The following is a 27,525-nucleotide window of genomic DNA, read 5'->3' as shown; positions in this document are numbered from 1 at the left end:
AGCCTTACCGTTCCAGAGTCATTATCCACGTCACGACGCTCAGATTTCTATCAGATCTTCTGTGTATCTTGCAAGCAGGTGTCATAACTCCTTTTTCCAGATCACGTACATGTGTGTATTTGTCAGTGTTGTACAGAAGCACAGAGTGAGTTTATTCCGCTGTGTCTCTGTAAATCCAACACGTGGTGATTTGATGTGTGTAAACTGCTGCAGTTTATGTTTTTCAGTGCCTTTGATGCTCACACCTTCACATAGCTCTCCTCTGTGTATTGAGGAGTCTGTGTGGTTTGTGCTAAAGTGTGTGAGTGTGTAATCCTTAGTGCATAACAACTCAACAGAAGAGGCACTGTGTCACCAACACCATCAGCAGAGAGTCCATATGTTGGGACCAGAGTTTCCATCATTAACTGTCCCACTGGGTCTCAGAACTTGGAGCCGCAAGGAGAACAGTTTGCTTGCATGCAAAACTTAAACATGCAGAAACGTTACAAGGTAACAGTTGCTTTCCTGTATGTCTACCTATTCTAGGATTTTACAGAACACAATCTATATGGCAAATAATTATTTTACAAAGTTAAAATTGTAAACTCAATATGCAGCAAACACAATATCTGGCCAAATATTTCACCTGCTTAAAGTTAAGTGAAAAAGTATTTGCCGTCCTCCAGATTTCTTTTCTTTTTTTCATATTAGATGAATATAACATGATGTACTGCAAAAAATATTTTATGTCATTATTTCATAAATAAAGGTAAAAAAGGACAATTATACAAACATTCATGGCTCTATATTGAAAAGAAGGAACTGTCCCTAATTGCTAGATAGTAAGTGGTTTATTACATAGTAAGTGGTAGACAGCAACATTTGTCATCAAGCATTTGTGATGACAAGTTTTATGTTGATTAAATTGTTGTGAAGAAATTTTGGCCCTCTCTACTCTAAATAATTTCTCAAAATCCATCCACATTTTTTTGCGAAACTCTCAATTGGCTTTATTTGCAGTCTTTGAGAAAGACTCTTGTTTAAAATAAATCGAACGACCAAATATTATTTTAAAAAAGCCAAGCAAATATTGTGATTTTCAATTAAACACTGTTACCAAGAATTGAGCCAGCATTCTGTAGTGTCCTAGATGTAGTGTGTGTTCTGAACAATGTACAGCTTTGTTGACACAACAAACACTAACAGTGGCACATCCATGCTATAGGCCGGAAATAGAAGCAAACTATTCCTTTAAAACTTGACAGAATTTGGAAATAGCATGAAGTTCTTGATTAAACTTTCCACGAAGTTCCCGTGAAACTTCCTGATTTATGCTGACTATCTTAACATAAAAATAGGAAAATGTACTAAGCTGAATGATGCAAATGTGTGCTGCATTGCAAAAACAATTTTAAACAAACATTAGACCATTGCTATAGAAATTCTGCTTCTGATTTTGCAATATTATTCTTTGAAGTGTTGTTTCCATGCTTTCTCATCTGTGTATTCATGCAAATGTTCCCTCTAGTGGGAATCAAACCTCTTCAGCCCTCAAGAGGAGGCTCAGCCTAAGATACTGAAAACATAAATACATTCACCAAGACACGCAAACACACACACATGGACCTACACATAAATGCTTGAGCTAGATAAATGTGTGCCCCTCTTGTGTGGAAACTGAGCATACACACAGCAGCTGCAGCTCTAGTTGAATGGGAAGGGAGGAGGAAGCAGAGAAGGAAAAGAATGGGGAAACACGGCTGGTTTGCAGAAGATAATTACAAAAAGGAATACCTAAAATTATTCACAAGCATTATTATTTCTACAAAACTGGAATGCATTATAAAAATTATATATGAAGCATGAAAACACAACAAAAAATGCTTATGTTGTTGTCACTATTTCACTTTATTCATGATTTAAAAAAACACTGTGAATGATTTTGGAGATCAAATATTATATTTTGCGTAGAACATACCTGTCTTATTGCTTTAAATAATTTAAGATGATATTAGAGACAGGAAAACTGTATACCTATTCAATCCCAATGAAAGTTACATTGCATATGTCTGTCTAAAACTAAAATTAAAATGGATTCATGTTTTACTGTAAGTAAATAAAATGCATTTTCTCAGCAATCAACATATCAAAAGTCAAAGTTATGATTAGCCAACATAGAGACATGGGTGAATCCAAAGCAGAAAGGAAATTCAAGCAACACACACCTGTATGAAAATACTATTTTAGGTAAGCAAAGATCTGGACAAAAGGTCTTCAGGCCGTAGGCATGAAGACAGCCTTGTGCACCTCCCTATAGGCATTTCGGAGAAGAACGTACGGAAAGCAGCTTTCCAGCATGTCTTGGCTCAGAAACGGAGAGTCTTCCACAATCTAGATCAATCAGAAATTAAAAGATTGTTTTCATTCAAGCAATGTCATGATTTCTAGAGCTGCATACAGATTATTTTAAGCCAGTTTACCATGTGCAGGAGCAAGTAGATGGACTCTCGGTTTTTGACTTCCACTCGTTCCACGTTTTGTCCCAGCTGAAGCAGAGTGGAGGAGGCTAGCTGTAAGAAGTCACAGGGGTAAAAAAGAGAAACATCAAAAAACTGGAACAATTTTTTGGTACCGATCATGGCGTGCAATGATTCAAAAGGTTGTCAGTGTCTTGAGAAAGCTTTTTTTTTTTTACCTCAAATATTTTAGGGTAGTTTATAAAAACATCCATTTATTTTTGTCTCATTGAAGTGGTTGAAGCTTTATTCAAATTTAGTGTATAAGTAGTATGACACAGTAAAAGCGATCTCTGAATCTGAGTGCTCTCAAGTCTTTAATGATTGTTGCCCCATTATTGAAGAAACTTGATTTATTTAGTGACTTTCCTTTTTAATAATTTTCATCTGGATGTAGTTTAGAGGACTAAGCTGCAAACGGTATTTCTGATTAACTAAAAGGACCACTGTAAGTAGCTGAGTGTAAGTACCACTATAGGTAATACCTCAGTGGGTAACTCAAATGTACCAAGTAAACCAGTAACATAGTCTAAAAGTAACCAATAGCTACCATAGGTACTTAGAGTTTGACACATTCCACTGTGTCAAACAAACCAAACCCTTTGAGCAACTTGTTTACCCCCTCAGTTGTGGTGGTACTGTACCAAGAACAACTGATGGAAACAATACAAAGACCTCTGAAAAAGACATGAGCGCACCTTCCTTATTCACAAAATGTAAGCAAAAATGGAGTAATGTCAGATTGTAGCAGTTATAGGATTTCTCTTTCATCTTTGGCAAAAGAAGCCATTTTGTCTGCCAGCACTAGATATGTGGATTTATTTTAGTTATTTTTATCCAGAATGTCCTCCGCTAAAGTCCGCTTTCTGCTTTGGGAGCGATCTCTGTTTCACTTGGCATTCACATATGCATTCAAACTACACCAGAGTTTACGTCAACTGAGCTGAGACTCAGGGTTTAAGGCAGACCAGAGTTTGATGTTTAGGTCCACATCAGAGTTTGATTGTGCATTCACACTTTCTCAAACAAAACAGACTTTCCAGGGAAACAAAACTAGAGATTGATCAAAGCAGACAAACCAGGGCTGGTGTGAATGCACCTTAAGTAGCCCAATATGCATCCTGTAAATACCACAGAAGTACCCTAACATTTCCTTGTAAGTACCAGTGGGTATCAAAAATTTTTTTTGCTCCAAGGAATGTTTTTTGCTTACCAGCAGAAACTCTTTGAGTTGCTGCTCAATGTTCTTGTTCTGGACGGTGAACATGGCAGCAGTCAGTTGATTGATTGCTGCAGCTAAACAGTGGATGTTGTTCTTGTGACCTAAGAAAAAAAAGGAAGAAAAAATTGTCACCAGAAATGACTGGAAAAGAATGTCCTCTACTTAAGCCATGGGTAGATGATATTTTGTGGCTGGAGTGATTGGAGAAATCTTTTTAATGACCTGTAACTTAAGAGGAAGCTTGCTGAGCATATTTCCACAGACTCACAGGGTTAATTTATTTCAATTATGTCAATGGAAAATAAGGACAAAGAAAATAATCAGAGACTAAAGCCACTGTATGATAGAAATCTTGGTAATTTGCTGCTTTTAATGTTTCAGTCTAGGCTCAAAGCCAAGAAGTTAGGGTCATCAGGGCTGCATGCCAGGAGTAACTGCATCAATGCACGTCAGCCAGAGTTATCTGTAAACGAAAGCCTCTCAACAAAATGTGTTTCTTATTAACGTACGGGCTTTGCTCCGGACCGTGTCAGACTGGAAAGTATGATGCTAGTCTTTCAGGGTGGAGTACTCCTTTTATACACTATCAGCAGCTGGTGAATAATTGCTCAAGGAACAACTGATTAGTGTTTACTTGTCTGTCTGGTGAGAAATTACTGTCAAGCAAAGTCTACAGCAGCTGAAATGAGCAAGTGGTTATGCACCTCCATGTTCTTGACTATACAAGGAGTTGGGGTCCAAAGCAAGGATAGGCAGCGACACAGCGACGTAGACCAGTAACAAACGAGACAGCTTGAACTCTTCTTCAACTGATGTGTTATCTGCAAGTTTTTGACACAATAAAATGTTAAGTCCTTGGTTAAGTTAATTATTTGTAGCACGGCATGCTGTGTAAAAAAGGAGAACAAACATTTTACCTGTTTGCATATTGCTAATAGCTGCAACAAGGGCAGGGTCAATATCACATTTCAGTCCTGCGGCAGAAGCCAGCTCAAAAACACCCAAAGTCACCTGGAGGAGCATGGACATACAAATTTCAAACCTTTAAATGTAAATAAAAAAATTCACAGGAAGTTCATTTAACCACTCACATCATCAGTCATTAGTTTCCCTTGTCAAGTTCACTAAGGTTCAAATATAAAGTATTAATGGTTTGAGTGTCGCTGTACCATCCAATCACTCTGAAAACAGTCAGAGGGACTGGAATTTACACATTTTCTTTCTTGTGACAGAAAAGTGGGCACACCTTTTCACATACTTTGGTCTATGGACTGGCAATAAATGAGTGGTAGGTGTCTTTGTCTTGACAAGACTTTTGATCTTGGCCTATTTCTGGTTGCATGCAAAGTCAGTCTGTCTAGGCAGAATGTTTCCACTGATGTGGTTCAGAGTGCAGCGCTGTAGCCACGATCAGTCTCTCTCTCACGGAGGCATGAGAGAGCTGCTGACGTCTTTGGAGTTATCCTGGCCCATGCTGTGGCATGGCTGTCATGCCTCACTCAGAAGGCAGACGTAAGTAGGGGTGAGGAGAGTTCATGAGTCACAGTCACAAAGATTGCTCCAGAGGGAGATCAGGAATTCAATTTTGAATTTGGTGGGTACTGAAGAACTGATACATCTCGTTCCTCTCCGGCTTCCAAACTCAAATTCGCTGTTAAATATCATCCATTATTTAGATGCGCTTTGCATCATATCGACACTACGTTCTGTAAAAAGACATCTCACTTTCATTGTAGCTCTAAGGAAGAAACTTAAAAACAAGCTTTTAAAATATGTTTAATTAGCCTAGATTAAACATATAAGAATTTGTAATTCTTGTTACATCTCTTTACTTATGAATGCTTTTTTTTAAAAAAAATCCACCCAACTTGAATACAGGAGTTATTACCTTGATGTCTGTTTCAGGGGAGATGAAGTTCCTTAGACATTCAATGGGTGCCATCAGGTATGGACAATGTTTCCGCAGGATCTAGATTACAACGTCACAATATGGTTACAATGTATATAGGAGACATAATTGTGCAATTATAGAAAACAACTGCATAAATGTAGTGTATGAAATATCTATGTAGCTCATAGATATTGGAGGAAAAAAATCTTATTACATTGTGGCAAGAAAGTACTAGGACTATAGGGACTATCTAAAGTGTTCTTCAGTTTTCTCTCTTTGTCACATTTTTAAATGTGTTTGACTACATTTTGAATAACCATAGTTAAATTTAATAAGACCCAGGTGTAGAGTGACCTGGACAATCAAGAAATCACTTTAACAAAATCTGGCTGACAACATGAAGTAGGCAAATAGATGTTGACAAAGCAACAAATTATGCCTTGATTTAAGGAAATTCAAGGCAGATAAGAAGCAGTCAAAGGCATCTATTAGTTTGGAGACAATTACAAAGCAATTTAAAGCTTTTAAACTACTATGATATAAAGTGAGAGTAATTGTGCATAGGAGAGTTGCTCCTGTGAATCTACACATGAGCAACTGTTTCACCAAAATTACTACAAGAGCACACTGACAACCCTCCAGCAGGTCATATAAGAACTTTTACTTGTTCCTAATTCTACAATATGAGAGAAATCAGGCAACATTGCATTCCATGGAAAATTTTCAAAGTAAAAACCACTACAGACATTAAAAAAAAAACAAAAAAACAACGCCCCGTCTCACATTTCACAACAACCCGCCCCCGGTTGACACCTTTATGGATGGTGAGGATGAGGAATGAGGGGGGCAACAAACGATCCTAAAGACGAATATCAGGCCATTCATTCATGATTCTAAGGCTCATGCAGCAGTCCAGCTCTTAGCAGCTCAAAGAAAAAACCCAACAAAAAGCAATGAAGTTTTGGAGTGGCCTTGTCAAAATCTTAACTTAAATCTAATTAAGATTTAAGTGTGGGAGGACCTTAAGCAAACTGTTCATCCTCAAAAACCCTCCACTGTGACTGTATTAAAACAATTTTCCAAATAAAAGTAGGGCAAATTACTGCACAAAAATGCAAAAGACTTGCGAGTGCTTGACTGTAAAAGCAATTAAAGTAACAGGCCAATTCCTTATTCACATACAACCAGGCTTACATAGCAAAAACAGAAGAAAAATGTAAGTAGCCATACATTTTCTTGCAGCACCAAACATACTAGCTGTTCATTTAAAACTATGCTTTTCTGTTCACATACACAATATTTATTTTAAGTTGATGTTCCAAAACAGGCCAAATGTACTGAAAAGATGAGGAGAACATGCACACAGAAAGTCATGCACAGCAAAGGTTGCACCTAAAACTTTGTTGGTGTGAAGTGGCTATGGTTACCAACCCACAACCTTTGTGGTTACTTAAGCTATATGGTTATTCTGAAAAAAACACCAAGATAAAATCTTTATAATGTGATGATGTCAGCTGAAAAATGTTTAAAATATTTCATTTTTGACATTTACAGAGGTCCACTTTGTGACGTAATGTTTGCATAGTTGATGTTCAGGGTTTATGTCTTATAGCTGATTTGTATCTAAATGTGAAAATATATATTAAATCATTTTAGTAGTATTCTAGGTACAATTCTAACATCAGTTTTATGATAGAAAAACTTTACATCTTTCAGGCAGTTCATTGCCATGGATCTGAATGAGAGGATCACTCCGATGATGGTCATCCTTTTCAGGACATTTTCTCCTCCTGGAAGAGCACAGAAAACTCATCAGTATGTCTGAAAGGTGCTTGTAACCACATTTAGCCACACTTGCTTTGAGGTGCAGCAGTATGGCTGAATGTGAAACAACTTGTGTCATTTAGCAGCTTCAATTAATATGCAAGTGGTAGACATCTCATATGATCACTTGCTTATCATTTAACCCCAAAAACTGTGACATATGAGTAAGAGCATAAACAAAATTTGCAAAAGTGTTTACCACACATTCAAGTAAGTTATTTTTAAGTTCTTGTGAACATCCTTCTCATCTCTTTCTTCTTTTCTCTTGCTTTTCAGCTGATCTCTTGGTGTCTCAGCTCAATTTTCACACTTCTGTCTCTTATCCCCTCAACGCCACTTCTCACCTGTCAGCTTCTTTTTTAGATTGATCATTTCCTCGGGTTTGTCAAAGTTGTTTTTCATCTGTACCAGGATGTCCATGTTCTCAATCACCATTTTCTGACAGAGAAAAATCAAGTGAAATAAGAGATGAAACCACCACCTTCAAGTTTGAGGTATGAAAAGTTGTAAAAGTCACAGCTTTGACAGATCTTTTTAACAGTATCCCCTGCAACATCTTGCTTCAATCCCAGGGGAAGATGGTGAGCTCTGCACAGAACAGCAGTATTAACTGCTCTCTTACATGTAGGAATCAACTATTTAGCAAAAACCTTATAGGTTCATAAAGGTTTGGCATATCAAATTGAGATAAAAATTATTATCAGTAAAGTTTTCCACTGAGTGAAGTTCAATTAACTCCCCCTCAGACTGTCAGGAGGGAACTACTCACTTTCTCTGAGCTCATATCCTCAACCACATATTTGTCCATATAAGTAACATTTTAGTGGACTTAGAAAAAAACAGGTTTAACAAAATCTGAGTGTAGCACTGAACGTTAAGCTGATTACCTCTGAAATGGAGCGTGATGAGAGTTTTCCGTTTCAGAGCAGCTGATCAAAGTAAGTTTGATCAACTGATTTAAGTGTGTGCACATAGAAAAAATGCCAAAATTATTGGAGCTCAGATACTGTAAGTAACCATAGCACTCGGTACTAAACCAGCAGAGTCAATCCTTTATTTTATGATGGTCTTTTCAAATAATTGGATAATTTATGGCGCTACAGAGCCCCATTTCAGAATTTACCTATCTTTTTAAAAAGATGTTGATAGTTACTACGTCTTAGTTGTGATTTGAAGGCTTAAAAACATTATCGAATGTCATTTGTTGGATGCAGATTCTCCACAAAACACCTCTAACAGGAATACACACCTGAGAGAGACAAGTCTGCACCCAAGAGATACCGTTCTGATAATGGAAAAGAGTTCAGCTTTACCACTTACAATCTGGGATGCGCATCCCATAAATTTACCACCTGTAACTGAGAGGACTTCTGTCGCTTTTTATGACAATGTTTGGCGTTATAATCTTAATAAATGTTGTTTTGATTCCTGCTTTACAATGTCAGTAAATATCTTCACTTTAATATTTTAAATATATGCCTTTCATCAACATTCATGTTTTTTCTTGCATATATTTGAACTAAATCTCAAAATATTTCTGTTTTTTTTTCTGGAACATTCAATTCCTTGATGGCCAATATTATTTTTTCTATTCATCGACAATGGCTGATGAAAAGAATCAGCCATTGTCGATTATTTGAATAAATATTTTTTTCTGAGTATTTTTAGCTTAACTATCTTTATTTCACGTCACACTGTACCTTCAGCTCGCTGACTTGAGAAGTAATGTGCCACATCAGGTTCTCCCCTAGAAACTTCATGCCGTATGGACCAATAAGTTCTGCCAGGGCCTGTAACTCTGTAGAAAACATTTGATTAAGTTAACAGTTACGCTGTTCAGAAATGGTGGAACAAAGGTTGACTTACCGTACTACAGCTCCAGTAAAATGACACTGTTTCCTAATGTGCTGTTTTCACATGAATTCAATAAGGAACTTGACTCCCAGTCTCACCTTCCACACAGTAAATTTGATCAGGGAGTGCAGCTTAATCAATGAACTGAGAAAACTGTAGCTCTTACACTTTTCACCAAGCCAAACATGTGAATGAAAATAGATTGGTACATGTGTGATTTAGATTCAATCTGCCACCAACTCCTTAGTCTCACCTATTGTGACTAATCTCTACATATAAGAAGAAAAAAACAGTGCACTGAACTCATATGATGGAACATCACCTAGTCATGGGTTTAGATGTATGGATGACACCTGGGGTAAAATTGTAGCCAAAGGAGTGGAAGCCTTTCCTGAAGGGTGTTACGCTTCCTTCAACAGCTAGGACGGGTCTATGGGCTATCCAAAGCATGTTGATTATATTTTTTGCACAAAATCCCTCTTAGATAGAGTTTTTAGTCTGGTCATTTCTAAAAGTTTTGAGTTCCTTTCAGAATGAGCTGTTTTAGGGCCGTTTGACACTTTAAATGCAACTGCGCTGCTGCTAACCACGCCCACTAACTCAACGTTTAGACCTGCATGTAAAAATGGCTGCAAACAGATGCATGATTATACAACTGTGTAGCCAAACAGGTAACCACAAAGAGGAACAGAAACGACAAAGAAAGTACACAATCAAGAAAGTAAATGCACATGTTCAAGTATTCAAAAGTTCACACAAACAGTCAACTAAGGCCAGAGTAAGAAGAAAGAAGAGGAGGCAGAAGAACATTAGCATACATTATGTGGCAGGAATGTCTGAGAAATTAAGAAGAATCTTTTCTAAACACAATCTTTTGGTACATTTTAAATCTTGGTTACACTTTCAGACAGAGAGTACTTCATCCTTAGGGACAAAACACCCAAGCACAAGGTCAGTGGTGTGGTATATGCAGTCCAGTTTGGAGAATATTGTTGAGCCCTCTGCATTGGAGAAACAAAGCATAGCTATACAAGATGATAGTGCAACACTTGAACTCATCAGGTTAGGGTTCAGCAATTTATCTACATCTCAAGGACAGAGGGCAATCACTTGAACACAAAAATGTGCACATTTGGACAGGGAAGACAGATTGGTTTGAGAGAGGAGTGGAAAAAGCAATCTGTGTTGAACCTGAAAAGCCAATCTTGAACAAACACGATGACCTAAGGTTCCACATTTTTAACATAGACAGTGCAGCCTTGACTCATCTCCCCAGGCTGTTTCACAGAAACTCACACCTTGAAACGTAACCAAAACAGCGCACATGCTGGCAGTGTTGGGAACTCATTAGAATCATCAGAGTTAACAACACTTAGAGGGAAATGAATAGAGAGTAGGGCCACAGTCTCACGTGGCCTCATTAGTGACGTTAGTGACCTCTATTGCCTAATCAGTGTGACTGCTCTGAAATCTAGTTTCATAACAGAACCGTAGAAGAAGGACGAGAGGTGAAACGTCTTCAAGGTATCAAGAGAAGAGCAGTTGCCTTCATACGTGTTTCTATGTCCTAAAATAACTGAGAATCTACACCAATGTAATATCGTAGGAAATGGACTGGACAGGGAGGAAGAGTAAAAATAGAGATCAGGAATGACAATGTGTGGAGGCATTACCGAAGCACAGAGGCGTCCTTGTGATGCATGTGCAATGCTCAAGCTTGCCAGTGTAAACATTAAAATGTGTGTGCAGTAGAGTGAATACAGCCTTCATGGGAAGTTCAACCACTGCTTTGAGGTAATGTGGAGGTGGAATGAGAAGCTGTGTTGAGGAGAGACACAAGTGATGCTATTGTAGTTATGTGGAAGGGCCAGAGGAGGACGGTAAATAATAGGCAATGACGTTTATGTAAACCAAGCAATGTCAGGATGAGCTGACAAGCGGTAAAAAAGAAACCACTGCACACCAACACACATGCAAACTCCACATCCTATTGAGCAACAGAGCTCATTTTACATGCACATTATTAACAGACATCTGAAGTTTTGCAAACTGTGAGTCATTTCTGGAACCTGTGGGCTTATGATAACTGAACAGAATGTTTCTTTCCTAATTAAATAACTATTAAAAAGACAAAATAATTATTCTTGTGCTTAGTTTGTTGTTTTCCAATGGTATAATTGAAAGAAAAAATATAAAGTGTAAGAAGGCCATGCACCCTCTAATAACAACACAATGCCTTAAAAGAGATCTACTATAACATGTTTATTACATTTTTTTTGCATGAAATCATTCTCATAATAGAAATAAAATTTCAGCCGCTAGGTTCTGCCTATTTTGAGCTCCTTTAAGAATAAGCTGTTGGCCTCGCCCCCGTACTCAATCTTGCACTTGCCCTTTTGTACACTTAAAATGGCTGCAAACAGATGCACAATTGTACAACAGAACTTCCTTGACTCTGAGTCAGACCCAGAAGCAGACGATTTGGTTTCTTTTTATTATTATTATTATTATTATTATTATTATTATTATTATTATTATTATTATTATTATTTTGTAACGAAGTTGCTGTGTTTTCCAGACTTCTGCCCAAGTCCCTCTTGAAAATGAGATCTAGATCTCAACGGGGATTACCTGGTTACATAAAGGAAATTAAAAATAATAAAAAAATCAACAACAAAATGCTTGCCATTTTCAGAAGCTGTTGTACAGCCAGCAGTGATAAAACCAGCTGACCAAGTCTGCTGTGGTTGCTAGGTAAAAGACAGTGCCAACCATTTGTGATGTTATAATTGGGAGTTTTTTTAAATGGCTTGTTTTCCAGACACCAAAAACCATTTGGATTGTTTCTAGAAGCAGTAGAGACCCAAATGGCAGTTTTTTAAAAAAGAGCAAAAAAGTGTATTTTGTGTAATGTATCCCCTTTAAGGATATAAGTGAAAAGGTTGCCTTTTAAATTATAAGTTAAACAAATAAAAATAGACTTTAATAGGTTAATATTTTCAGCTGATAATGTTTACACATTGAAAAGATACAGTTTTGGAGTTAGTCTGGGAAAAGGGTTCCACTTTGCTCGTGTGAGAATTATTGGGCTGGAGATCAGACGAAAAGGATCTCCCAGGGTAGTAGTACTGCAGGCAAGAATCATCACTGTGATGATGTTCACTAACCTTGCAGAACATTTTTGTCTTTTATCTTTAGGTTTATGTCTGATCTACTAATGGGTTGAATGTCAGTCTTTTTTTGTAAAAACTAAACTGGAAAATATGCAGTAGAAAGTTTCCTTCAGCAATAGAAACTGACAAGAAAGACTATTGAAATGTGTTGCCAGAAAATGTTCTACTTTGGTCTTTACTGACAGTATATTAATATTTTATATTTGCACGTCATTTAAGCTCTAGGGGCTGACCTGATACATCTGAGAACTCCTCTGCTCTGAAGCTCAGTTCGTTGTCGGCACTCTGGCTGACGAAGCATTGCATCGTAGGACAGTGGACGATCAAGGAACTGCTCGCTTGACGTAAAAGAGCCTCCAGATACCTGAGGTGTGGAAAACAAAACATAAGAAAGCAGAAAAATGCCTTTGATCTTTACAAGACGAGTTGAAATGAAGACATTAATTAAAAGATCACTTCTCTGGATGACTATGGATGACAAGGTAGAGAAGCGTCTCTACCTTGTTATCTTATTTATTTGAATCCACGTGCATAAAGTACACTTACAGAGCCAAAGTTTTCATTTCCCTTGAAAAAAATTTTATTCTGTGATGCTACAGCCTCAAACTTGCATTTGTTTTAATGGGGTTTATATGTGATAGACAAGCACAAAGTAGTACAAAACTCATAAAGAAAAGTTACAGGATTTGTTTACAATCAAAATTTCAGAAATGTGGTTTGCATTTATATTCAACTCCCCTGACTCAATACTTTGTAGAGTTGGTGTGAAAGATTTTAGAACCACTTTTTGTTGCAGTTACAGCTGCGAGTCTTTTGGGTATTTATTTAAGGAGCCACACAGTGAGACTGAAATAGTCCTGTTTTCTTTCCAGAAAAGATTAAACTTTGTCAGTCTTGGCACCAATGCTCAGTTGTAAACAGATGTGACCTTTGATTGGGTCAATCTAATACTTGTCTATGCTTTGATCTAAACTTTAAATCATTCTGGCTGAATGTTTAGGGTCTTTTCCCATCTTTACAGTCTCCAATACTGTGCAGCGATGATGTATATAATACGCCAGTTGGATATTATGAAACTCACCGGAAATTGCCTGCACTGTAAAAATCACTTCAAGCAGAGGAATCCAGAGCAGAATGAGGTAGATATTAATATTAATACAGTATTTAGAAGCTTGGCCAACATGGACTGAAAGTCTTTGTTCATTTCCTCGGCTGCCATTGCTAAAACTAAAGGCAGACTACAATTGTAAAATCAACGTCATCTTTCATAACTTCTCCTGTTCGATGATTGGCCACGTTGAAATTCTACCAGAGGGATTCATGTCACTGGGAGAAAACCCAGACTGAGCACTGAAAAGAAATGAGAGGACAGCAGAATTGCATAGGAAGGCAATAGGCAGGCCAGGATTTATATTGTGATTAAATAAATCCAATTAGACCTTTTACTTTACTAATCAGGTGTCTTCTTAAGGCTATTTGATGCAATGGATTTTATTTAGATGTATGTGAGTAAAGGGGGCACAATTAATGTGCATGCCACACTTTTCAGTTGTCTTTTTACAAAAACTTTTGTAAAGTATGTATCTTTTCCCTTTCATTTATGCACTACTTTATGTTGAACAGTCAAATAAAACCCCATTGAAATATTATTAATGGATGTAAAATAACACTACTAAGGCTTATGAACAGTTTAGCAAGAACCTGCACACCCACCATGTTGTGTAGTAGTGTGTAACCGTGGGTCCTCCGTGGGAGTCCAGCGGCTGTGTCTGCTGCAGCAGCACACTCTTCACCAGCCGGGTGACGTCCAGGTTGATGTAGCCTGCGAGGCAGTGCATGCTGGCTGTGTAGGATCTTATCCCTGCCAGCAGGTCAGAGGGACGTGCTATTTCCTGGGTGGTCTGGTTGTAATTGGTCATCTTGATGATGATTCTGGAGAAACATGTTTAAACAGTGTCACTTCTCAGCATGCTGACAGTTCTCAGATGGGATCTTAAAAGTGGTTAAACGAGCCATGGTGGCTTGGCAGAGAAAGTCAATGAGTCCAGGGTTTCAGGGCTTCAAGGCTTCACTTTAGGAAAATTAGTTTACTTCTTCGTTAAGGCCTGGCTTTCCCTCACTTTCTCTCACTTATTTTATTTATAGCTTGAGCCACAGAGGCCATTCACTGGAAGAATGCTGCTAGGTAATCAACTTTGATGTGACAAGGAAAATAGTCATCAACTATGACATAGAGACAAAACAGAACATATTCGGAGAATCATTAAGTCACCTTGGGACCAAAAGCTTAAACAAACTGTTAGAACCTAAACAGGAAGAGCCAAGAAATGACATCAGGGATTTCTGCTTAGATTTTTAGGTGTGTTCAACACAGCGTAACATGAAGGAATTAAAAAGTAAACCAGACTTCATCACCGATCTGAGGAAAAATATTTTCCCATAATGACAGATTATTTCGTGATGAATGAAAGAAAAGGAAATAAATAGTACAAATAAAAAAAGTTGATAGTTTTAAAAGAATGATGTGAAACATAATTAATAGTTTAAGGGCATCATGTCACATTCTGCTATGAACCACAAGATATTTCAATTCTTTGTGTATATACTTACAGCATTTATTTATATTGAAGATCACTTTGTTGTATGGGAGACTTAAACAAGGGAGCTTAGTGGACAACTTATCACTTCTTAGCAAAATGTTACTTCCGGGACGTCATAATCATTTTATTGGGTCACCTTACTCTCTTAGGTTTTAGTCTTACTCTGTCAGACGCATCTCCAGCTGGGAAAGGAGGAACTCTGCTGGCACGACAACATGTTCAAAGACAATAATGTCTGCGCTGAGACTGTAGGAGGAGCACAGCTCTGTCAGCATCATGTGCAACTTGTCCATGCTAGAAGATAGAGAGACACAGGGAGGACATTTCAATTCTCGAGGAGGTTAGGAGAAGTATTTTAACACTGACTTTAGCTTTGATGTTCTGTCACACGCAAATAAGGTAATAAACAGAGAACTGAGAGCATGTTTTCAAACTGAGCAGAAGGGAAAGAAAAAAAAAAACATGTTTAAATTTCTCACTTAGGTTGTGGTTAAATATAAATAGAAAGGGGATCAAACTATGAAGCAGTAAAAAAAAAAACACACCGCCAGTAAATTTGTACAGTACATTTATATATAATGGGCGGAGGGGTTTTCTTTCTAACTTTAATAAACTGGTAACCTTTTATAAATCAACGTGAAGGGTTGTAAAGTTAAAATCATGTTATGTCTTTAGGTAAGGGCCTCTTTAGTAATAACAGAAACAAAATGGCACCATAAGAAGTAACAAATCTTTTGAAAATGTCAAAACACATCTTAAATTTAACATATTCAAAAAAACAAGGTGGTAGAGTTTATTACAATGTTTGATTGTTCATGATTGAGCCATTTTACATCTCATGCTCATGAGCGTCATCAAACGTGTTTTGGTGGCAAATTAGCAGTTTGTGAGTTGAGCACTTTTTTAAAGTACAAGTTGTAAATTATTTTCCCCCTAAACAACTTTTCAGTTGCTTATTGGCATGTCTAATGAGTATGATGTAGGCGAGTCCTGGGGTTGATTTTTCACCATGAAATAATATAACTAAACACTGAGGATTGCTAAAGTTACTATCAGATTTGTAGCTTTTGATCTGGCAGATTAGTAAAAAAATAATAATCAGTACTTTTAAGGGTTTGAAACCAAATTCAATCATCTCTTTCTAAAATCTAAAATGATCATAACTATAACATTTTGATCTTTTTCCAGCATTGTTTGGCCACAGAAGAAATGACAACATGCGTCTTAAAGAAAATAACGATTTCCCACACATAACATTTAATAATTTTCTATTCTATTCTATTCTGTTTCAGCGGTTTATAAAGAAGGATTTGGGAGAAAAAGTTCCCATTTTAACAAAGACTGAATTGTGTGCATTAGCAACAAATATTTAAATCACTGGGAAACATAGTATTATTTTTTAAATAATAAGAGTAAATACCAAAATGTACTTTGATTAGTACATTAGTGAGCTCCTTGGTTTATGTGTTTGTATTATGTAAAGGGAATCTCATCTCAAAATCTGTTTTATAAAAGCAGGAGATTATTTTGTCTCTTCTGTTTGAAAAAAGTTGAAGCCATCTTTAAGTGTAAATAGTTTATATATTTAAACTTTACAAGTGAGCAGTGTTTAATTTTTTTTGACTCTATTTTTATAAAGGTAAAACGTTTCTAAAAAGTGAAACTGCGTCAATCTAATGTTGTATTGCAGAAGTAGTTTATTTCTGACTGGGTTGATTATGCTGTACATTTCTGGAAATCAGGCCTCCACCACCCCAAATTTCTGCTGCGTTACAATGTTTTTTAAGGAGCCAAACAGTAGAAAAATGGCAGGAATGTTATTATTAGAAGGAAAACATAGTAAAAGCTCACTTGGTGGTCACCGACCGGTCTTTTCTCAGGCTCTCAGCACCTGGTTTCTCTTTTTGAACCTCTCCTTTCTTTGGCAAAGGTTTCTTCTGCTTTCTGTAGCGAGCAGCACTGATGGACTCTGCACAGTGCTTAGGCAGCAACTTATTTATGATGTAAATAGGGGCAAAGAAGGAGAAAAGAGGGGAAGAAAGAAGAGGAAAGATAAGGTAGAAGAATTAAACCTGATGTACAAAAGAACATTCAGCTTCTTTTTTTTCACACTGCTGGAAAAAAAAATAGAAAATGTGCTATCTTAACATCGCAGGGAATTAGAAAATGAACACAGCAAAATTCCCTCATCCTTTTGGAAATTCCCAGGTTTGCTCTCTGCCTCCAGCTAATCACACACATGCCAAGTTGTGGTTAGTTCAATTATGTGTGGATGTAGACTTTGGCAGAAACACACTCTTCTGAATAATTAGTTTTCTGAAAGTTGAAATAGACTCAGACTCCACCTGGTCATTAAGATTGCGCTGCTCAGCACATATCTCCAACACAACACCGCTTGTCTGCTTTGCTATTTGCTCCAAGAAGGTCACACACAGGCGCAGACTTCTCTTCTCCAGTATCTCTGTCTACACAAAAAACACAGACAAACAAGGGCAGAGTTTGGTTTTGCAAAAACAGAAGGTTATAAATACTTTTCTCACTATTTAATGATCCAGATATGTTCTCTAAGAAAAAGTTAAAAAAAGTTGACTGAAATTAAAAAATTCACAACAAATATATGTATTTTAGTTTTAATAATTTTTTACCAGGGTCGGGGTAATTTATGTACCTTCATATGAAGAGTAATTCATTGTCCCAACTGTTGTCAAACATGTAATTTCAAACAGATGCCATAATACTGACCTCTTCTGGGCAGAGTGGGTGTCCACACTGACTGAAGTGAGAACAGACAGAAGGGAAGGACATGAGGTACCGCTTCATGGTCATCTCCTCACTGCTCTGGGTGAACATCTTCTCAAAGACACGAGGATAGGAGCTGGGGAAAAAATAATGAATATCCCCTTTGAACATGCAGGGAATGGAAGAAAACTCAAAGCAGAAGAACATAGAGCAGAGACTGACCACAATATGGAGAGCTCTGAGGTTTCATGGAGCATTTCTTCCACACTGTCCACCATCCTGGTGTGGAACTGGATCATGTTCATCACTTTAGCTAAGTCAGAATAGTCTTTCAGTGGAAGAGGTGCCTTAGTTACACTCGTATAAGCCTGAAGTCAAATTACAAGATATGCTTATTAGAAAGAATTTACCCTTTACTCTCAGTTTCATTTTTTTAAATACATGTGAAAAAACACAGAAAAAAGGAAACCTGTAGTCTTAGCCAGTCCATTCGCAGTCCTCTGAAATCAAACTCCTCTTTGTTGTCCACTGCACAGAAGAATACATTCAAATATATGTCTCATACAACACACTTTAAGAAAATAGCTTGTGAATGTTTATGCAATCACTTATTTTATGTCATTTATTTAAAATTAACTGCTATTGTTTTTGTAGAAATCAGTTTTCCCTGTTTCATTGAAGGTTTTTTTATATATAATTATTATTGATCCTGTTTGATTTGTAACAGCAAAAAAAAAGTACAACGTCAAAGGGGGGGAATGCTTTTAATAGGTACTTTAGTTTAGGGTGATGCATCATTACAAGTATCAAGATTATTTATTTAGATAATCTTCTTCTGACTCCTGTTTAACATACTTAAATTTGAGAGAAAAATCTTGTCAGGTGAAATGAAATGAAATATTAATAGAATATGTTTCCTTTTAAAGTAAATTTGTTCATCCCAGGATATTGCAAAAGCTTATGGCATGTTCTTCAATAAATACTGTGCTACTATTTTTAATTTTAGGTTTTTGGAAATAATTATATTAACACATATGGTGTTGATATACAGCCTGTTACATTTTAAAATAAATTGCCTTAGTTAAGCACTTTTCCACTATTTAAAAAAAAAATGTTGGTATAAACAAAAAAAAGTTATTGCTTCTGTTATTTTCACATCTTAGATCCTGTTTTGTGGGCATTACCTTGTTTAATAGAAAGAGCAGAAAGGGTTGACACAAACGAGCTCAACAGAACCGACTCCTCCTCTGGACAAACGTACATGTTCTGAAAGAGCAAAAAAAAAAGAGTCATCATTAATGTTGCTAATGTAAATTCTGAATGAATCTGAGAGATTCATTCAGAATCCTTATCTTTTCCCCAGTTTTGGCCTGAAGATTTATAAAACATGCCTGGACCTGCTGTTAATGTTCTATACCTGTATGGTATCATTGAGAAGCAAGGCATCAAACTGTGCAAGATATTGAACATGGTAGCGCTGGACTACATGGTTGTACTTTTTCATCAGTCCTCTTAACTTCTCCATAAAAAACAGAAGCTCAGCCATCTGACTGAAAAAGAAAAAAACAGAAGAAAAACATATTGGACTCAGATGTATTTTGGCAGCTTCTTTTTCATCACTTCAGACAATGATAAATATATGCTGCTCTCAGTGCGGGTTCATGAAAATCAAATAATTAAAAGAGGTTTACAGGTAGGTTAGATATGCCTCATTTACTGTAGAGATGGCGCCTATTGTAAGACAAAGCTTCAGTTTACCAATGCCAGACATCTGCACGCTTGTATGACTGCAACAACAGCATGTAATTGCAGCAGTCTAGGGTTAACTTCCTGGGCACCTACTTGTCATTGTAGTCATCTAGCGTCTTCATCTTTGGCATGTTCTCCGAGTGTCTGACGAGCCACATGACCTCGTCACGGGAAAATGACAAAGCCATCATGACAAATAGGGCCTTTGGGATTTGATTAGTCCAAAGAGCAGAAAAAAATTTTAATATTAGGAAAGGTCAACATTTTTTGTGGATGGAAACTGGATCAGGAAAAGTAAACACTTTAGTCCTCAAGCTTCTCATGAATTTCCTACCTTTGGTCCAAGAAGTCCAGGTACATCTTCCAGAACTTTGAACAATTCTTTCAGTGCTACTCTCAGATAATGCCTCCGCTCTCTGTGCATTGCTCCACTGGTAACATACAGTAAAGTAAATCATTAAGCCTAAATACATGGCACTGAATAGTTTCAAAAACAAACATGGGATTATTCTTTTACCAGTTGACCAGAACGTGCTCACGACATTCCTTGATGTCTGCAATGCGCTTGCTGTATCTGATTAAGAAAGAGGGAAGCAGTTACAAGCAGTTTATGGTTTATAGAAGGAAGCTGATAGTGATCAGAAGATGTCAGTCTTAGATTAAAACCAATTTTAGATTAAATCCTGGCTTAATTTAGCTCTAGTAATATTCTTTACTTCAATATAATAACATGTTCAATGCAGAAATAAGGCACTAACTGGGCTGTGATCTGTAAAACATGGTCATTGTCACAGAGAACGTTTTATAATTGCTTGTCAACTTGGATTTTCTTCATTCCCAAAATGTAATCCTTTGATGTTCCAAAGCTGTCAATGTGGGAGGAATGATTAAAAAAAACATAGCCTCTGTGCTTGGCCTCTGTGCTTCCCAAATATTTTTAAAAGTGTTCATCATATCATGCTACCATTAATTTCTGATCTGATATAAAACCCTTCCTCCAAAAATATGAAAGATTCTAAAATACTAATCTAAAACAATTCAATCAAAGCAAAGATAATTTCAGTAAAGTTTTCAAATGATGGTCAGATGGGGATCTCTTGGGATGGCACACCAAAATGACAGTATTTGCAAAAGTTTTATGAAAATGTTTGCCATGTGTAAAGGTCTGGAGTGAGGAATGGTTGCTGTGAATGAAATCAAATCTCTGTGGATAATGCATGTTAACATGTTTTCTGTTTCTTTTAGACTTTTATTTTCCAGACATGTCTGACACAAACTAAAGTAAACAATTGAATATTGTGACTTTGTAAAGCTAATTTATTGTTCTCCCACTCTAGATTTAATTATATTAAAAAAAACCTGCATAAAGTCATATGTCCTCTTGGTGGCGCCAGTGATCGAAGCAAGAATTAAGCAGAATTGAAATTGAAGATTCTGAACACATTCTATCTATGCATTGATATTAAGAGAATCAAGATCATCAGTCAAGACTGTACCCTTTCATGCCATCAAAGAGGTCCTCTGAGACTTTGTGTATGTTGAGGACTTCTTCTCTGGTGAGGTTAAGGAAGAGGCCGCTCCGCAGAGCCATCTTCCAAAGCTCCTGGGAGGCCTGGTTTGTGTTCAGACTGGTGTGGCACAACAGGAAACCAACTAAAGAAGAAACATCAGTAATGGTGATCAAACATTTTTGACAATCTTATTTTTCTACAAGTCACTACATAGTCTCAACTGCAGTCTTAACCAAACCTAAATTCACTACCATTTTGTCAAAATCTATTGCGATAGAAGATAAATTATAGAAAGCTGAAACTATTTTGAATGCTTTTAAAAATAACATTTTACCTGATGATTTTACCTGTCTAAATAGATAATAAAATATCTCAGGAAAACCTGTTTAAATGAACATGTTTTTCTGTATCATCTGACTTTAAAACAAAATGGAGCTGTAAGTCGTGCCCAGACTTCCTAAAGTTATTTATCTCACTTTGTAATTTGATTCTGCAACAAGTCTATGTTATGTTATTTTTTAGCAATTCAGACAAAGGCCTCATTCAGAATAAGAATGACTTACTAATGATCCAGCGCTCCATTATTTCCATAGACAGGTATTCACATGCCATCTGTGGGGATGACAGTTCATTAGACACCAACACACATTAACATTCTTTATCTGAGCGTTATGAATAGAAAGTAAGCTGTCATACAATCTGTTAAAAGAATCCAGGGCACCCCACTGAAAAAACATCTGTTCTTCATTAAGAAATGTTTAGATCTTGATGTCTAATCTAATGATGTCTAATGACTTTTATCTTTGGGAAATAAAGTGATATAATTGCATTTATGCAAACAATTAACTTTTTCTTATTTATTAAACAAGACATATGTTTCTTAACCAAGAAAAAAGTTAGGACACCCTATCCCATAACAGCTATTGCTACCCCCTTTGGCTAAAATAACTTCAAAAGAAATGATTTTTGCAGTCATGTACCACTCTGATGTTGGTCTGTGGGAAGTTTTCCCACTCCTCTCATTCAGCTGTGAGAAGTTGGAGGAGTTTCCGGCATGTCCATGTTTTAACATCCCACAACACATCAGTGACGTCAAGGCCTTTGACTTGGGCTAAAATTTCCATTTCGTAGTTTTCAACCTTTGAATGTTTTTGTCACTTCTTTCTATCTTTTATCTACTCTAAAATTAATATGTTTTCTTTAAACATTGAAATATATTCCCTTTTTGCAAACCGTTAGCTCATTAGCTTTTATGGTTCCTCCTGTTAAAGCTTGTGATTTCCTACGACATTCTTGTTTTCTCTGTTGGCTTTTGGTTCCTTGATTGGTGTTTTTGTTCTTCTCTGGCTCCATGGGCTCCCTGTAATTTCTGTTTTTTTTTTTTCTTTTTCTTTTTTAATCAAATTTAAATCAACACAATGTCTCAGCCTGTTGCATTTGGTGCTCATCACCAACATTTGCCATGACACACGTTTCATTGGAACCTTTTGAAGTTGGCTTCAATGTAAGAGGGCTAATTTACTCCTGCATAATTTTATTAATTTTTGCACAACACTTTGAATCTGTTCTCTAGTTTATATTGCTTACATTTTTCACTGTTGTTAAATTCTATTAAATAATCATGTTTCCAAATATATTTGAAAATCCCATTTAAGCACAATTGTAATTCCTAATTTTTTTTTTGTAAAATCAAAATTAAGATTCTTGGTAAACCAGGTACTTTTAAAATTAACATTCATAAATATTTGCAAAAATGAATGAAATGGCAAACAAAGCAAACAAAAACATATGTAAGTTCTCCAGACAACCAAGTAAAACTTTGCATATAACAATTTTTGGTAAAGTCACTGCAGTTGTAAACAGCAGAAGTAACAGGAACAGGAAGTTAGGCTCACAGTTTCGCAGCAAGCCGGGTCCAACATGGAAGCTGGAGTGCTGAGTAAGCTGAGGAGCTGTGCGCTCCTCCATTGCTCTGCAGGCAGGTTCCTCCGAGGGTAGACCATCTTTAGTGAAAGCAATGCTGCTGTCACAGACTGAGGATGGGACAAAAGAGGAAAGACTAATTTAAGAAGACAAAGTTAAAGATTTGGTATAATATGCACTAAGAACAATTTTATGCAACACTTAATAACACTAAATGTGACTTGGATTTACCCTTGTGTGAGGGCCAAACTCTTCAGTCAGTTTCTTCCATGGATGGTCATATTCCACAAACATCTGTCCAAGCCGTGGATATGAGGGATCACTGCAGGATTTTAGCGTGGCAAGCAGAAATGCAATAAATTCCCGGGAGAGAAATAGAAAAAAATTCTCATATGAAACTCTGATGGACATTTTACAGATAGGCTGTTTAACATGACATGTAAAAGAGAATTTTACTGCGTGTGTGTGGGCGTGTTTGTGTGTGTGTATGTGTATACTTTCTCAAATGAAATATCACTTACATGTCAAGTGTGAACAGCTTGCTTTATATGTTGGTATCCTTTCTATAAGAAATCTGCTTTGTTGTGTAAAAACAAATATCCTCCACATTGAGTATACTAAGCAAGCTGAAATGTCACCTGCTTGTCAAAAATTTATTATAATAAGGCCATGGTGAAGCTGATTTATGAGTAATATTGATTGATGAAAATGAATGAAATTAATTATAGCTGCCTTCAAGAAATTTTCAAGTTACCTCTTGCAGAAGATGTTCTCCGGGTTAAAGCTCGAGACCAAAATACAGCTACTGATTTTTATTTTTATTTTTTAAAATCCAGCTTGAATTGATGATCTAAACGGCTATTGAGATATAAAAAGCTTTGTCCTTTTTATTCATGAAGCTTATAAAAGAACACTGTATAAGCTTCAGTTAAACAGTGTTTAACTAAATACTGTTTAGTTAAAACATTAAGTACATGATATTTATAGTTAAACAAGGTAAATGGTACAACTGAGTTTTAATGGAGATAAATTTTGTTAAATGCCTCAGTAAGGCCAGAGTCACAAATACAATCTACTGCTGGTTTGTTTTGGTCAATAAATACTAAGTTAAAGGTTGAAATCTAAATTATTTCAACCTTCAAGTATAAAAAATATCCCTGATGAAACAAACAACCCATGTTTTTATGTTTGAAGTGAGACAAGGATGCGGTTATAAGATCCGTTCTGCAATTTTCTCACCTGCTGCCATTGGTCATCTCATGAGCACAGTTGAACATTCCCACCAAAACCTTTTTGTCATCAATGCGAGAGAGCAAGATGATAACAGATGCATAGGTGCTTATCAGGTCCAGATAGTTTTTGGTGAAATCGAAGTTGGAAGCCTAAATTGAAAAAAAAAAACAGCACATAATCATCCCTTTAATTTTTTTCCACACTACCTTAAAAGTTAAAACAATGTTAAAAGCACCTGACATAAAACAGGATGTAAAATGAAAGAGTGATCTACAGTGGTCACTAAAGTAAACTAAAATATGTCAGAACATCAAGAGGCAATGTTTAAAGTCTTAAGGTTTTGACAAAGCAACTCTGTAGGTACATACAATATCAAAGTAGCACTGGCAGGCATCAATGGTGTTCAGCAGTTCATAAACATGATCCTGAAAGGAGAACAGAGAATTATTTTTTTTGAACAATAGTAATGACAATAACAAAGTAAGTGTTTTAAGCAATATTTCAAAATAATATTTCAACTGGGAGATATAGTTTATTGGCATTAAGAATAAATGTCATTATTGTTATTGTTCACCTCTCATCACATTTTCATGGCTTCAATGCAATGCCAAAACATCCATCAGAAGATTTGACTTAATAATTTAAATTTCAAATGAATGTGAGGAGATAATGATTTTTACCTCAACTCTATGCATTAGAGACAGACGGACAAATGGAAATAAGTCGAACTCTAATATTTTTCCAATATTCTGTTATTCATCCTGCTGTAAAGTAACTGAACCAGTTCAGTAATTGCACCATCTACTGACCAAAAGAGGTTACTGCAACATCTAAAACTAATTTAAATCTGGTTAGTTTTAATTCTTTCAGATTCTTATTTGCTTCCTCCTGTGATCAAATAAAAGCTTTACGTGATTTAATAAACAACTTGTGAGAAAATGAGAATCAAGGTTTTTTTCTTCTCTCATTTGGAAACTAAAGAATGACATATAATTGACATATAAATGGCATAGTGGGACATCAACTTAATAAAAATGAAACATAACACATGAGCCGCTAGCATTATCAGTGGCACTTTTCATATAAAAATATCCATTGACATCAAATGCATAAATCCAGAAAAGTGACTTGTTTACTATGTCAGTTTTCTGTTCAAGAAACATTCATCAGAGTCAAAGCGATGTCAAAGTTATTATGTTTTTATTTATGGAAAAACATCACTGAGCAGGAGAAAGATGAAAAAAAATTATAATCACCCTGAACTCTATGACATCCAGGAAGGAGTCGTAGAAGCTCGCTGTGGCTGCTAATACCTCAGATTTCTGTCGCTGGATGCAAGTCAGGTTTTGCTGTAATATTGAAAATAAGAATTATTGGTGATATGTAAAGGTACTGAATTGATATGCCCAAATAACTAAGTTAATGAAGGGAAACATAATATCACATGAGGTAATTAAATCTGCTTACAATGTTTCCTCTGTAGTCAATATTAGGAAATTTCTTATTTATGTACTTGACAGCAGGTTCCATCACTTTATCTGAGAGGAAGCCTGGACGCAGCTTGGGATCTGCACATAGCTAGAGAAAGAAAAAAAAGAAAACAAATGATTAAATAACTAAAGTTGCAATTGTAGAAAGTGATTAAAATATTAATGAGGAATGTTTTAGATTTAAGCAACTTCTAGATAAAAGTTAAAACATGTCAGTCCTCTCTCACTGATAAGTAGAAATCTTTAGCACAATGACTAAACATACAGAGATCTTTAAATAATATATCAACACAAAAATATATTGGGTTGGAGGAGAGTTGAAGCAAACAATTGGGACATCAACTTAATAAAAATGAAAAATTACACATCAGCCGCTAGCAATATCAGTGGCACTTTCAGCTGCCCCTTCTGTTCATGTACCCATTAATCAATATCAATGATGTAAATAAAAATATCCACTGACATCAAATGCATAAATCCAGATTGAACATCAAACATGGTGTTTCTCCAGTCATTTCACAAGCAGGCCTCACTGTTTTAAAAGTTTCACAAGTAGGCCTCTTGAATCAGCTTTGGGCTAAAAACAACAATCTTCTACATTGCTAATAAAATTGTATTTATTTTAAATATTTGACTTCTGTCTTCTTTGTTTTTTGTTTTTATCTGTCTTTGTTTGTGTCAATCAAACGTCTGGTTGTCACCGCTTGCAGCTCAGAATAACTGAAATTTCAGATGACAGACACCACTGACTTCCTGTTTGCACTTCCTTTTTGGAGAAAGAAGCTCACTTGCAGTTTGCAAACTGTACTGCCCACAGTTTGAGCTCAGAAGGTCAAATTAGTTCGAAACAACAAAAAGTTAACCTTAATTTGCCTTGTTGGAATCTGATCATGGTGTCAGTTCAGAGTGGGTTCAAGAAGTTCTGCAGTTTTTACCATCACTATTGAAACACATGAGTGAGAGTCGACTTAGCGACTGTGTAATAAACAAAACGTCTGTCATTGAGACAAACATTTGTACATCCTGATTGTTTTAGAGATGAACAATATTTGCTAAAGCAACATTAATTAATCACTCTAATTAAAAATGAAAATAAACATTTATAAGCTACCAGTAAATAACAACAACATACAAGTAATCACTTGTCTTATTACTTTGTAGTGTAACTTTTAATAAAAACTTGATTAAAATTCTTCATTTCATTTAAAAAAACAAATTTGAGGAAATGTAAGGAGTTCCTTATTTCTTGTCTTTGCTGTTCATCCCTTACGCCCTTTAAAGCTTTCTTCTTCCCCTTACCTTCTTAATGTAGTTCATACGTATCAACACCCCACTGCCCCTCTCATTGAGGATAGTAAGTTTTTCAGCCAGTTTCTGCTGGTAATCCATGGTTCTGGGCAAATAAAACCTCTCCCACCGGTAAAAACCCTGGCCTCCTGGTTCTGTAAAGAAGTTGAACCCACAGAAACAAGTGCACTCGAGCCTCTTCCTGTCACTAAGTCACATGGGACTGATGGGGGGAGGTGGAGCCAAATGTTGAGCTAAGTGTGAAATGCTCAAATGCTATGGCTAAAGAAGAGAATATGGAAAACTTACACAGAGTAATTAGATAAAATTAAGAATTATTTCTTATTTTCAGTATGAAAACTTGATTTTATGTTGGAGATTAAAGATACTTTGATCAAACTGTTGCAATGTAAGTCTATCCCACAGTCATGCTTCCTCAAATCTAAATTTATTCTGTTGTGTTTATTTCTAAAGTCAAATTATTCCTTTATTCTTGTAAATAAAATAAAGCCTTCAACAAGCATAGCACAA

At 36.2% G+C, this 27,525-nt stretch overlaps 1 protein-coding gene across 1 annotated transcript; it reads right to left on the bottom strand.

The window, feature by feature from the left end:
• Nucleotides 1-1,869: 1,869 nt before the first annotated feature.
• nckap1l (NCK associated protein 1 like) lies at nucleotides 1,870-27,191 on the bottom strand. The gene is made up of 31 exons (XM_028003719.1): nucleotides 27,007-27,191; nucleotides 25,685-25,795; nucleotides 25,474-25,566; nucleotides 24,586-24,642; nucleotides 24,224-24,366; nucleotides 23,216-23,306; nucleotides 22,957-23,094; nucleotides 21,625-21,673; nucleotides 21,047-21,203; nucleotides 20,068-20,124; nucleotides 19,885-19,981; nucleotides 19,644-19,753; nucleotides 19,219-19,351; nucleotides 18,986-19,067; nucleotides 18,271-18,329; nucleotides 18,024-18,169; nucleotides 17,805-17,937; nucleotides 17,408-17,527; nucleotides 16,914-17,053; nucleotides 15,225-15,356; nucleotides 14,176-14,394; nucleotides 12,696-12,826; nucleotides 9,136-9,233; nucleotides 7,780-7,873; nucleotides 7,319-7,401; nucleotides 5,609-5,689; nucleotides 4,638-4,731; nucleotides 4,425-4,541; nucleotides 3,712-3,821; nucleotides 2,463-2,552; nucleotides 1,870-2,373 (listed from the first exon to the last, which is right to left on the bottom strand). The coding sequence occupies exons 1-31, from the start codon at nucleotides 27,094-27,096 to the stop codon at nucleotides 2,257-2,259; spliced, it is 3,372 nt and encodes a 1,123-aa protein (XP_027859520.1). The 5' UTR covers nucleotides 27,097-27,191; the 3' UTR covers nucleotides 1,870-2,256.
• Between the last annotated feature and the right edge of the window lie 334 nt (nucleotides 27,192-27,525).

The sequence above is a fragment of the Xiphophorus couchianus genome, chromosome 20 (genome assembly GCF_001444195.1).
Source record: "Xiphophorus couchianus chromosome 20, X_couchianus-1.0, whole genome shotgun sequence".
Taxonomy (NCBI): domain Eukaryota; kingdom Metazoa; phylum Chordata; class Actinopteri; order Cyprinodontiformes; family Poeciliidae; genus Xiphophorus; species Xiphophorus couchianus.
Note: the sequence above shows the minus strand (reverse complement) of the source record. Positions and strands in the feature narration are given on the sequence as shown.